Source organism: Rhineura floridana, chromosome 4 (genome assembly GCF_030035675.1).
Source record: "Rhineura floridana isolate rRhiFlo1 chromosome 4, rRhiFlo1.hap2, whole genome shotgun sequence".
In the NCBI taxonomy this organism is placed as follows: Eukaryota; Metazoa; Chordata; class Lepidosauria; order Squamata; family Rhineuridae; genus Rhineura; species Rhineura floridana.
In genome coordinates, this window is record NC_084483.1 from 106423592 (window position 1) to 106437661 (window position 14070).

Genomic DNA, 14070 nt, shown 5'->3' on the forward strand with positions numbered 1-14070 from the left:
CAGAATCTGAGCTTACATTTTTTAAAAATGGAAGTCTCTAGCCCTTCTAGAAGGAATGTAATGGAGCAAAATGTGCAGGTACCTGCTCAGTGATTTCTGCGAAATGAGCCAGCCTGGCTGCTCCATCCTGTTAAGAGTTATTAGCCAATGAATGAAGTCAGAGCTGTGAATGATACACAGGAACATAGGAAGCTGCCTTATACCGAGTCAGACAATTGGTCAACCTAGCTCAGTGGCTCTTCATGGTTTTCAGGCAAGGTTCCCTTCCAACCCTACCTTGAGATGCTGGGGATTGAACTTGGACCTTCTGTATGCAAGGCAGATGCTCTGACATTGAGCTACAGCCCTTCCCCAAAGTGACTTTGTTTGGACACCAGGCAATAGGAATCCTTGAGGGTCTAAACAGCTGCTGTTTTGCCCTCCCTTTTAGTGCACTTCTCCTGTTTCTTCTTTTTTCCCCTAGTCATTGGGATCTCCATAGTTTGGCTTTCTTTTTCCCTAGCAACAAGGATGCATCCTTCCTGTGCTGGGTTCACCTGAGATCAGTTAGTCCCTAGAAATTATTTTCTGCAAATACTACTACACAGTAAGTGTGAGTGAATGTTACATAATTTCCCTTCCCCCTTCTTTGCAGGAGCTACAGACCAGAGACTTATTAAGAACTCATGGTATAGTTATCTTACAGTACAATGGTATATATGTCTACTCAGAAGTAAGTCTCTTTGTTTTTAATGGGGTTTACTTCCAGATAAGTGGGTACAGGAAGGTGGGCTAGGCTTTGGTTTAGCGTTCACACTGGGGGAAAACAGGGGTCTTGTGCCTTTAACATCTGTATGGCAGGCTGAAATTCAACAGGCCAAGCCCTTTCTAGAATGAAAATACAATTATGGGAAAAGCTTCAACCATGACTACTCTCTAACTTTGTATTATGCCATATCCCCATGTCAGCCACTTTGTGTTATGCCATGCCCCCCTGGCAGCCATTTTGTGACTGGTGCTCCCAGCACACTCTAAATTTGAATTGTGCCCTTTAGTCCATAAAGGTGGCAACTCAACTAGAGATACCATTGAAGTTCTCCTGAGCCATGCTTGGAAATGAACATTTTGGGCCAAAAACTACTTCAAAATGAAATGTGAGCTTTACAACCCTCTAAATTCTCTGTCTCAGATTAGAAACCAAGCCAGAGAAATGTTCCTATCTCCCATTGCCCATCTCTGGCAACCCCCAAATGCAGCTCCCTATCACTCAACCATCAAATATCCTTCCATTCCCATAAGATTGGCGGCAGCACAGAACTTTGGTATGAGGATGAGAAGAAGAAAAGTTCTTCCAAGGATTCTGCAACAACTACAGTGCAGCTGTCAATACCAGGAAAAGTGTTTCTGAGGATGCAGCGGGGAGGTCCCAAATGTTTGGATCAGCTCATGGAAAAGTCAGATAATTACGAAGCCAATCCAACAAGAACCCATTTCCCAGATTTCACTGGGAGAGATTTCAGTATATGCCTAAACTGTACCAACACTTCAAGTGTTTTAAATTAGCTAGAGTGCCTATTGTTTGTAGGAGGCAAAGAAAAAAATGCAATATTGTGTGACTAATAGGTAGTTTGTAACTAAAGGGTTAGCCATAAAAAAAAGAAGGGTAGAGCATCCTCTACGCAAGTTAATAAAATGATTTTATCTTATTCTCAGGTTCTCAAGCCCCCCTGAAATGCCTTGGTTCAAATACCATTTTACCCATGAGATTCAGTGGTTAACTTACAAGCGGTTCCAGCTTGAAGTGGCTGTAAATGACATAGACAAGGCAAAACTATTGCAATAATTTAAATGGGTGCCAAAGCCTAAGTCCTAATTATTGTTTAGACAACCAGGAATAAACGGCAGCTGAAAAACTAGCTGTCTTCACTGAATAAGGCTGCAGGCCTAAGCATACTTACTTCCCTGCAAGTCCCACTGAAATTGGTGGGAATTAATTCTGACTAAACATACATAGGGTTGCATAAATATATAATGATTTAATTTAAGTTTCTCTGTACATGTTGGCACAGCACAAGTGTTTGTGCACCCTAAATAAAGGAGCTGCGTCACTTGCATCTCCACACCTTCCAGTTCCCATTCCTGTATCTGTAACCTACTACTTCCTCACAAGGCTCACCTTCCCTCCCAGTGAGATCTGAAATTGGCTGAGGGGTTATGGTTGCCTAGCAACTGCAATCCAGTTTCCTCATCCCTGAACCAACCAAATAGCTGAAGGTATTGTTAGTCTGAAAGTACTCTAAAAAAACAACTGCATTTGCAGGCCTCTTCAGTGCCTTGCTACCTGGTACCTTTTGAAAATTAAATACAATGCAGAAATGTTTCATTAAACAACCATAAGAGTGGCTGTATAATATAGCAAGCATGGATTTTTTACGTTCTGCCATGTTAAATTGAAAATATCCCCCATGCCATTCTGCTGCATTCCATAACCTCATTTCAAAATAAAACCTTACAAACTTATGGTCCTCAACTCAGAAAAGCTTGCTTAACCTTCTAGGTTTTCATGGTGATACACAAAACACTAAAAGAGAATCTAGAGTTAAAAGTGTAAACCAAGAGAGAGAGAAATCCAGACCCCTCTTAAACTTTTTTTTGTCAGTGGTCTCATAATTTGTTGAAATTAATTAAAAATTAGCCATGTTCACAGAATATCTGTAATCCTATTATTGACTTGGCTTCATTCTCTGACTTTCATCTTCTGCAGTTTAAACGTTAAAAAAATGAATGGCTGATTTTTAATTAATTTAAGAAAATTAACACTGGAGTCTATGATAGCGCAGACATGCACAGTAAGAACCAACTTTCTGTGTTCTAAAAGCCAGACTCACAGCTGTTTCACTTGATTAATCAGGGGGCCACACTCACACTAGATTTTTATTCCAGTTTAAACAGTCATGGCTTCCCCCACAGAATCCTGGGAAGTGTAGTTTGTGAAGGGTGCTGAGAGTTAGGAGACTCCTATTCTTCAACAGAGCTCCAGTAGCTAGAATGGTTTAACAGTCAGCCCCTCTTCCCAGAGAATTCTGGGGACTGTAGCTCTGTGAGGAGAATAGTGTATGTCCTAGCAACTGTCAGCACCCTTCACAAACAACACTTCCCAGGATTCTTTGGGAGAAGTCATGACTCTTTAAAGTGGAATAAATGTCTGGTGCGGATATGGCCAGGGACAGCTTTGGTTTAAATTTGGGTGGGAGACTACATGTGTCTGCTGTAGAATAGAAAGGTGGGGGAAACCCTGAAAAATAATATTGTTAACAATTATTTCTTTTTGGAAAGGAAATGAGCTTTCCATCAGTGCAGTGCCCGCTCACCCAATCTCCTCCCCTCCCTCCCCCTACTCCTCCCTCCCTACTCCTCCCCTCCCTGCCCCTCCCCTCCCCCTACTCCTCCCCTCCCTGCCCCTAACTCATTTTCACCTATCCTAAGCATGATTGCATAGCAGTAAAGCCAACTGAACTCAATAAGCATGAAAATGATCAAACCCACCCTCCCTCTACCTCTCCTCCACTCTCCCTTCTCCTCCTCCTCTGTAGGTCAGTTTCACATATCTTAAGCATGGTTGAATGTACATAACTCCCACTGAACTCAATAAGCATGCAAATGATCAAACCTGCCCTCGTCCTCCCTTCCTCTTCCCCTCCCCATTCTCCTCCTTCCCCATAGTCAGTTTCACCTATCTTAAGCATCACTGCACAGGAGCATGGCTGTGGAGTCAGAGTTGGAGTCGTGGAGATGGAAGCAATTTTGGGTGGAGTCAGAGTCGGAAACAATTTTGGGTGGAGTCGGAGTCGGAAGAAATGTACTGACTCCAACTTCAAAATAAAATTAATATTTTAATATTAATATTAATAAATTAATATACATATGCCATTTATGAAGGAGTCGGAGTTAGATAGTAGAAAAATAGAGGAGTCGGAGTCGAAGGTTTGACATACCGACTCCACAGCCCTGCACAGGAGTAAATCCCACTGAACTCAATAAGCATGCAAATGATCAATCCATTCTCAGCAAACTTGCACAGGATCCCATTTCTTACCTCCTGGATTAAAAAGTAGAGAAATTCACTAATAGGCAAAAAAACCTTGCAGTTTAAGAACGTAGCTATAGCCCACAGATATTTCTATCAAACTTTAAAAAGCAGGGAAACTGGGCAGCTATAGTGAATGCACCAGGGGAGCAGGAGACCTGACCTCTTCTCTGAGATATTGTACTGCCCTACAAATCTGTCAAACACAATTTGGGTTGGTCTTTCACAGTCCCATCTACTTCCTGTGTAGCTTGGAAGAATTTGGTAACATGTACCTGTGAGCATACGCAAGCGGTGACAACACCTGCAATCAGGACTGCATCTCCAAAGGTAGAGAACTATGTTTGTTGGTGTTCTTCTTACTTTGCTTCTTTCCTGTGTTATTACTGTTTCTACAGAGAAACTAACCTAGAAAATTATATTTCTCTCATTATCCATCCTTGCAATCTGTGTCAAATTTATTTTTATTAATTTCAAAGCCTTTTTATTAGTCAGTATTATATGATGGTGAAGACAGCCTTTTGTGTTTCAACCTGGAGATTATGTTCTATTATTATTTTGGGTGCATTAACAGTTGAATCTGAAACTGCAGCTTTGATGTAAAATCAGACTGATTACAAGATGTTGCTACTTAAGCAATAAATGTAGCTGTTGGAAAAAATAAACTTGGCCTGCGCAAGATGCATGCGTTCAGCCTGGTATGCTTAAACCACTCAGTTTAAGGAAGGGTGGGCACTGTTTTATCTTGTGCAAACTGAGACACTCCTCATGTCCACAAGAGACTATTCTGCAGAATAATTGACATTGTTCCACAATTGTTTTTGGAGTTATGCAAAGTATTGTTGTACTTCACATATTCACAGAAACAGAAGCAAAAGAAAATAATTTACCATAGGAAACCACTAAAATTGCAAAGAATATCAAACATATTTAAAGTGAGTATCTGAACTGCATCAACTCTTAACATTGTTGCTTCATCCATGCTAAAACAAGATCAGCAGAGCACATGTCTTGTTTCTGGTATTTCAGCTAACTGCAGGCATTGCCACAACTCATAATATGCTCAGAGGCATGCTACCAAATTCTTCCAAGCTACACAGGAAGTGATTGGACTGTGAAAGACCAACCCAAATTTTGTTTGTGTTTTTACAAATTTCTAGGGCAGTACAATATCTCAGAGGAGGTCCGGTCTCCTCCTGTCCTGGTGCATTGACTATAGCTGCCCAATTTCCCTGCTTTTTAAAGTTTGAGAGAAACATCTGTTGGTTATAGGTACATTCTTAAACAGCAAGGTGTTTTTGCCTATTAGTGAATCTATTCATTAGATGGGCCCTGATGACATTATCAAGTGGAGTCTACCCAGTTTAGAAAACGAAGCAACTTTATTTCAGCTTGTAATTGCTATTGACTAAACATCAGAAACATTTTGAGCTAATAAAAGAGTTTAAAAAAGAAGGGGTGAAACTAGCAACATAATTAGCTTTAGCTCTCATTCTTGATTGAGAGCACTGCTAGATATAATTGTCTCTCACTTTACATAAGCTGATGGGATGTATACATGAAATCTATTTTTTAAGATAATAGGACTGAAATTTTCTGAGAAGTCTTCACTGACTACTGAGAGACATTCTGGGTTGTTTTTTTTAATGTGGAGTTACCTTACCATGGAAATGATTGTAAAAAGAAGAGGGGGGCACTTTTGCCTAATGACCTGGATTGCCCCAGAAATATTCAGAGCCCAACATTAAGACTCAGTGCTATGTAATGGTAAGAAGGTCAAACTAAGACTGGAAAAACCCTGGTTCAAATCCTCATTCTCAGCTATGAAATCCACTGGGTGATTTTGGGCCAGTCACCTGGACCCACTGGGTTATTGTGAGGATAAAATATGGGACAGAAAGAGCTCCTCTGAAGAAAGGCAGGACATAAATTTAATAAAAAGAACATGGTTGCTTGAGCCCATATTAAAAATGTGAGAAAGGGAAAATATTCCCAAATTTTTTACTATCCTTTTCAAAATATTGAGATTAGAACAGATGCTGTATAATCAAAGCCTAATTATCTGCAAGTTAGAGTTTAATTTAATACACACCAATCTTAAAGAGGGCAGTGCCTTACCATGCCGGTGTCTTCAATTTGAAAAGTTTCTCTGAAGCTTGGATCACTCTTGTGTGGTCATTTGCCAGAACACTAGCTCCCAGGAAAAATCCAACTTCCCAATAACTCTGCAATTTCTCCAAGTTTCCTTTTTTTCCAAGCAGGCTGCTTATCTTTACTCCTGAAAAAAGCAGAAATGGGAATTCTGCAAGAGACTACACTACAATTCAAAACTTAAGTCAATGCACCCTTCAGTTCCATTGCATCAGTGGATCTTCAACTTGTGTAATCATCTGCAAAGCTGACATTTGTCTTCTGATTTATAAACTATTCTTCCTTCTCTCTCCCCCCCTTAACTGCAACTCAGTTTCTTAATATGTTAAGATTATAGAAACTGAACATTAAACTGGTAACTTCACTTAATTCTAGACCAGTACTATTGGCAGATATGATGACTGGGATGGCACTCACCCCTCTCATCCCAAGAGTGCATGCTTTCAGAACTGAGGGCCTCTCCATGTCCAAACAAACGTCAACCGCAAAATAAACTGCTAGCCACAGTTTCTGACAATGATCCACTGAATAATCCCAGCATTTCTTCTTTCACTGTTTGCATTTGTTTCCCCCCTTTTTAATTCCATGAATTGTTACCCACTAAGTTATATAGAACAGACCCACTGAAATCAAGTTAGTCACAACTAACACAGATCAACTGGTTTCAGTGACTCGATTCCAAGTAGGACTTAGTCAGACACAACTTTATGTTTACTCATTAGCCTCAGAGAGTTCAAAATAAACACAGTGAAGGTTAAGGAAATTCATAAAGACATGTTCTCTACAGAGCAATCCACAAAACACTGCTACTGAACAACCTTCATTTATTTCCCGTGTTACAGAGGCCCAGCTGCCCTTAACCATAAGTCAGGCATTCAGTATCAACACTCCCATACTGTGGAGCACTCTACCAGCAAAGATTCAGCAGGCATCCTCACTTTTGACTTTCAGGCATCTCTTGAAGACTTTTTTATGCCAACAAACTTAAGCACTTAACATTTTCTTGAATAGCCAATCGTAATGATTGTTCTGTACTGCTTTCAATGGTTTTTATGTTGCTGCATGCTACCTTGATACTTTATGAGAGAGCGGTATATAAATAACTTGTATAAAATAAATATAAATGAAACTTCATTGGGAACCCTGCAAAAATAAGTAGATTTACTTAATACTATATTTGCATCCCACTTGTTAAGACAAACCTTCACAAATCAGTTTACAAATAACTTAACACAAATGTCATTTAAAGCAGCCTTCACCACTGCGGTGCCCTTCAGATGATTTAGACTATAACTGCTTTCATTCCTGACCATTGGCCATGCTGGCTGGAGCTGACAGGAGTTGCAGTCCAGAATCTATGGAGGGCACCATTTTTTTTTTTTGCAAAGGCCAATTTAAAGCACAAAACAATTCTTAAACAACAATTTCATAAAAGCAATCAAACTTTAATTGCTTGTGAACTTAATGCCTTATATTAACCCCAGGGAACTTTAGGTTTCAGGGAAAAGGAATTGTTATATTATATAACTATTGCTACTGATTCAATTTTACAGAATGTGTAAGACAGTCTCTCTGTTGTTCAGTAAGAACCACCAATGGGGGAAACAATGGCTTGCAGGACCTTCACCAAATTAACCTTTGTCCTTGAGAGCCAATGGAGGTCCATACGAAATTATTTAGAGACTTGAATGAATGGAGATTACCCATTCATAATTTATCCAGCAAATATCAGCAAGTCACCATAAAGGCCTCCTTTTTTAAAAAATGGTACTGCGAGAAAGACATTTAACCCAGAAAACTAAGCTCAGTCAAGACAATCACAGTTGGCAGGATCAATGAGGTGGCTCAAAGTTATACCTTTTTAATGGAAAAGGTAGTCAAAGTGCAGAATTACTGACTAACAAAAACTCCGACTACATTCATTGGACTGTTTCCTGTAAAACAGAGGGTGGTGAAAATGCTGTCACTAAATGTTATTTGCCTGTGCATCAACAGGCTATAATTACCAACTTTCCGTAGCTCAAATGAGGTATCAAACTGGTGCCCAGCGGCCAACAGGAGTACTGCATAATTAATTCCTGACTGTAATGTTGGTTCTGACTCAAATGCCTTCTTGAACCTAGAAGAACAAACAAGTTTTTTTTAAAAAATAAGACAGCCTTACAAATGGGCAACACACACACACACACACACAAAGTGCCAATCATCAGTTTGCTCAACTTGACCAACTAATTCAAGCACAAAATATTCTGCTTACAATTTTCCACCCAAGCAGCATGGTTATTTTAGGAATCAACATTTACAGCATCCTCCTACTGTTTCCTTCAGATTCTCATGTGTTTATTCAATTGTGAAGAATACATAGCTTGTTAACAGCTTGCTGTTTTGCACTAAGAATGTTTGTGAACATTAGCATTAAAATTCCTTATGACATTTATACTAGAATTATGATTTGCGTCCAGTCATTATAGATTAATATTGATGTCATATTTTGTCTAAAGAACAATTATTCATATTCAGTGATCCTGTGAAGGTAGGGAAATTAATACAGAGCTATGCAATATTCCAAACTAGAAAGAAAGATGCAAACGTTTTCAAATATATTTTCATTATATCAATACCTAGCATTTATTTATGGAATTCATTTCAAGTATTCAAAGTGCTTCACAATAATAATCTCAATAATCCTTAAAGCAACCCTGTAGGGCCCGCCAGATGGACAAAGGCTGAGAGAACAGAAGCTTGCGTAAGGGCAACTAACGAATTCATAAGAAGAGACTTTAACTAGGGGACATCCAGCTCAGAGAATATATCTTAAGACCCACCTACACAATACACACATGTATGTAAATATAGCCTGGCAAGTCTTATTTGTTTGAAAAGCTGCCTTGGAAGGGACTGAGGCTGAAGCACACTAGTTGCTTCAAAAGCAGCCAGAATCATTTTCTAGCTGCATTTTGAAGCAACTTTGCCCTATGCTGGCCACACCTCCCTTCTCCACTGCTGACTGACCTTTCAGGACCACCAACAGCAAAGTGTTGGGCTAATCACTGTCTCTGCCTGCGCCTGCAGCAAAGCATTTCCATTGGCCACACCTGGAAGGCAAATTGGTGGATCTACCAATCAGTTGCAAAATCTGCCTGAGGCTGAACTTTTTTAAAAACGCACTTGAGCTGATCCAACCAGGTTTTAGAGTAAAAAGGGGCAGAGTTTTAGAAAAGGTAGAGACGCATTAGAACTGGCACAACAGTAAGTGTGTCTGTACCCTGAGTGAGCATGGAAAACCAATAGGAAGAAGAGGTCAACTATTTCCCCATCTGCCATTTCCCATGCTCAAATCACCACCTGAACATGACTTTAATCCACTTGAATGTACATTTGAACCTTGAAAGGTGAAAGGGGCTCGGGGGGGGGGGTTGAAGGAAGGATTATCCACCACCTCCTAATGGCTTTCCCTTTTCAATTGCCCTCTCATGAAGCAAGACAAAATATAGGAACCTAGGAAGCTGACATATCAAGTCAGACCATTGGTTTTTCTAGCTTAGTATATCTTAGTATTGTCTTTGGACACTCATATCTCAACTTACTAAACTGAGACATGAATGAGGCTTGTGGATCTGCATTCACTCACTTCATTTCTCCCTTCGCCTGAGTGGAGAAACAAGCCAGGAAACCTCAGTTAACCATAGCTCCTTGTTTCCAAGCAGGGAAACTATATTTAATGGCTTCCAAACAAGCCAGAACACAAAGCCAAATCTAAAGTTATCTCTCCCATTTTATTACCCATCTTCACTTTGTTGTACAGTGAGGCATGACAAAATGAGGAAGAACATTCAAACTAACATTATCTTCATTTCCAGTAAAAAGCCTTCTCTCTCTCATTAACAATTAACATGTTTGAGAAAGCGCATAATATTTCATTCCTGCTACACAGCTCTTGGCATCTTTATAATGGTAAACAGAAAAGTCTATCAAATAAACTGGGGGTGGGAGAAGGAAATGTTATATCTTCTACTGAAAGTACACTAATTTGGCAATGGATTTTGTATAGCATTGCATACCTTAAAATGTTATTTATAGTTACACCACTATGTGATGCCTCTGCTACACAAGGTAAAAGCCACATGGGAGAGGGAATCCAGTCCAAACATCTATGTTCATCCAAAGCACAGAAAGACAGACAGAAAGAAAAACAGTAGCAGATATTTATCAGACATATCACTCCCTACTCCCCATACCTTTTAAAAAGAATTTACTGTAAATAGACAGTGGTGGAGTAACACTGTGGAAGACAGAAATTGGTTTGTACGGAAAACAAAACACCACAGTGAAAACATGCCCATCACTCTCTGTCTGAACCCGTCTAAAGACCACAAAACAAGGTTATAAGTGACTGTTTACTGCATTCCCTGTGCTCATCCAGCCTTTGCCTAGTCAAGTCTGACAGCTGCTTTTAGATGAGGGGCAGGAAGGGAAAGGTGCAGCTGTAATAGGAAAGAAGATAGGAATCAAATCGAGACAGGGATCATCACCATCTTACCTCCAGAAGCCAAGGAAAAGGAATATTCAAATACTCTAAGTGCTACTGGCACAATTGCTGCTGCTGCCACCACTGTTGTGGCATGCACATAACACCCGAAAGTTAAAATGGGTGGGTTACACCTTCTACAACAGAACAAGCTGCATAGGCAGAGACCTTCCCCTTCACCCTGGCTACAAGCCTGATATGCTGGGAAAGGAACAGATGGCTCTGACACTGAGACTTGCCATTCCTGCCAGGCTTAGACCATTTGCAAGCCAAGTCCCTGTATGGAAATTCTCAGCATTAGTGCCAGCCACCAAAAAAATGTGATGATAGCACAGAAACTCTGATTAGGGTGAGCCACACACCAAAGAGTTCTCCCCTATTACAACTTCCACATCAAGCTACCACTATGTGCAAGTGTTTCCAAAAACAACTACATGGTGGTCTGAAAATTAAGATAAGACGTTTCTTTACTGCTGCATTACTTAGCGAACTGTAAACATGGCACCGGGGCACAACGTGAATCCTGTGGCTAAAGCCTCTTGGAATCCTGATACCCCTGAAAGGCATACCAGATCATATTGTTTGCTGCAAAGTTGTATCTGCATTCCAATGTAATGCTAAGCCATGGGTTAATGCTACATGCAATGGGCAGACAACTGGCAGCAGTGGAAAGAGCAGCCCCTGTCCAGGAAAGGGCGTGTGAGTAGCTACTGTGCTCCTTCTGCTGCCATTTCCAGTTGCTCACTTGAATAGCAATGGTGGCTAGAAGCACCTGTCTGCTGCCTGTCTGCAAGACAGATAGAACTGCAAGCAGTGTGGGGGGGGAGCTATTGCTGCTGCCACCACTTAGCAAGAGCCTTATACCAAGTGCCTTTCCATGGTTATGATAAGTAAAGGGATAGTTATGATAACCAAAATGTGAGGCAACTATTTCCAGCCATGGTCATACAATTTATTTATTTATTAAGCATTTATTGAATAGCGTCTTAGGAGAATCTCCTCAAAAACACAGCACATGGCAACAATCATGTCAGCCTTGTGCACCATGTGTACAAGGAACTATACATTCAGTCTAAAAGAACACTTTAATGACTTAGCTGGATTCAGTCTTCTTAACTGCTCTGAACATGTGTAGCAGAACTCCTGATATTCTGCTGGTAGCTTGTCGCTTTAAAAAAAAGGCTTAGGCTTCAATCCAATACACACTTACCTGGGAGTACATCCCACTGAACCTAATGGTGCTTGCTTCTGAGTAGATATGTATTGGATTGCAGCCTTACTCTCTTTAACTTCTAACATCTGTCCTCCTTTGACTCCTCTTTTCTCTCTGCTATAGGTTGCTATCTGGTTATGCCAACTTGGCTATAGTTATCTCTTCATCTTGGAAATTGGCACCAGCTGAATCCTAACCAACTGCCAGCTATGGAGCCACACTAGGGTTGCCAGGCTCAAGGCCTGAGAATGATTCTGTATCTTTAAGAGAAGAGAAAGTTCAGCCAAGTGCAGGTGTTCTTGCAACACTGTAATGGGAAAAACTACAAGGTGAAATTCTTCCTTCCCCCTGCACAACTTTTAAAGATACAGAAGACCTCTTAGTTGCCAGGCCCAGCCTGAGCCTGGCAACCCTAACCCACACCTAGACTAGTTAGTGACTTGTTCACCAAGCTCTTGAAGAGGAGAGGAAAATCCTCTTGCCTGATTTACACTGTCAGCAATAATAGCAGTAATGTGTCTGAGAAAAATCTGACAGCTAATAATTAACTTGTCATCACAGTGTTGATATTAATAGAAAGCCTATCACCTAGCAGCATTCACTCTCGTCCTCAACTTGGAAACAAGTAGATCATAAGAGAAGACAGGAAGATAAGGCACATGGACTCACAGCATGCTTCATTGGGCAATAAAAATGAAACAAAACTTCTGGTGGTGAAAGAGTCGATCTATGGATTCCCCCTAGACATCAACTATGGTGCTAACAGCACTATAGTCCAAAACTGGCTATGGGAAGAGTCTTTGCAATATTCATGACAATGGTGATACAAGGACCTCTCCCACGATGCAATCTGTAGCCGTGTGTAAGAGAAGAACTTACAAGATCTATCACAAAAAGATTCTACCTTTTTTCCATTTGCACAGAGCTGAAATTCTCTTGAATGTCAAGATGGACAGGTCACATGGAGAGTGTACTTACTACCTCTGCTATAAAAATTTCATATATGATGTCAGGTGCAGGGCAGTACAGATGTCACTCCCTGCTGAAAACACAGTTTGCAGGCATAGCTAATTAGCTGATCAGTGGTTTCTACAAAGCAGTGAGCCTTTGCAGTTTCAAACCACAGGCAAAGGAAAATGAGTCACCCGATATCATTTTGGCATCAGGTAATTAACAAATGCATGGGTCCTGCCCACCTGTGAAAGTGAGATAGAGAGGTAAGGATCTAGCTGCCACCTAGATCCAGTTCCCCACCTCTGTTGTAAAGATATTATAATGAGACTGGGGTTGGCCTAAATGGGAATATTGGTGTGCCCCCCATCAACCCTGTGATTCCGGTTGTAAAAAGACTGCTAAAGAGGTCTAACCAGGTGGACAAGTTTAACCTGGCAGATCCCTTTTCATAGAAAAACAGACCTCATTAAAGAGATCATCAGTACAGATGATGGTGATGTGCCACAGAGGGGGTATGTCTTTTTTTCCCCATCGTCCCCTGGCTGGAGGTCATCAAAATATCCTTGTGTGGAAGAAAACAGGCTGGTACTCCTGGAAATGGTGTCTGAAAGAGACACAGAAGCTTGGCCTGCTCTCTGTGATGAATCTTGGGGCCTCTCCTAGAATCCTAATTGGGGGGGGGAGCAGGATCTGTTGGGAGTGTTAATGCTCTGGGCCTCCAATTTCATGCTCTGCCTGTACATATGTGTAAATAAACATTATATCACAGAATGCCATCAGTCTCTTAGAGACCTTCATTCCAAGGAAACCATACCCACAGTATTTTCTGGGACCCTAAAACTTATTGCCAATCAGAAATTGGAGGGTATGAATATCCAGAGCTTGGAAATAATTCATTAGGAAAAATTACTTGTAATTTATTACTTTTTTGAGGAACGAGTGGGTAATTTCTTTACATTTTGATTGTAATTTTATTACTTTTGAGGTATAATTGTAATGTTTCCAGCAATACTTTGGGGTGTTACTTTGGGGGGGGGAGAGCAGGGAATGTCTTCTGCTCCTCTGATTTGTGGATGAAAATCATGTGCCTCAAACTCGGCTTCTGCACAGCGTTGCTCTTCCTTCGTGGTCTGTGGGTGCTTAGGAGGCGACAAGGGA

At 40.7% G+C, this 14070-nt stretch overlaps 1 protein-coding gene across 4 annotated transcripts in view; it reads right to left on the reverse strand.

The window, feature by feature from the left end:
* Nucleotides 1–14070, reverse strand: part of MAP3K5 (mitogen-activated protein kinase kinase kinase 5) — a 200675-nt gene that overhangs the window by 82346 nt on the left and 104259 nt on the right. For all 4 annotated transcript variants that reach the window (XM_061623946.1, XM_061623944.1, XM_061623947.1 and 1 more), the window contains 2 exons: nucleotides 8224–8336; nucleotides 6185–6344 (listed from right to left, as the gene is read on the reverse strand). In XM_061623946.1, the coding sequence (XP_061479930.1) occupies nucleotides 6185–6344; nucleotides 8224–8336 (273 nt within the window). The remainder of the gene's footprint in view (nucleotides 1–6184; nucleotides 6345–8223; nucleotides 8337–14070) is intronic.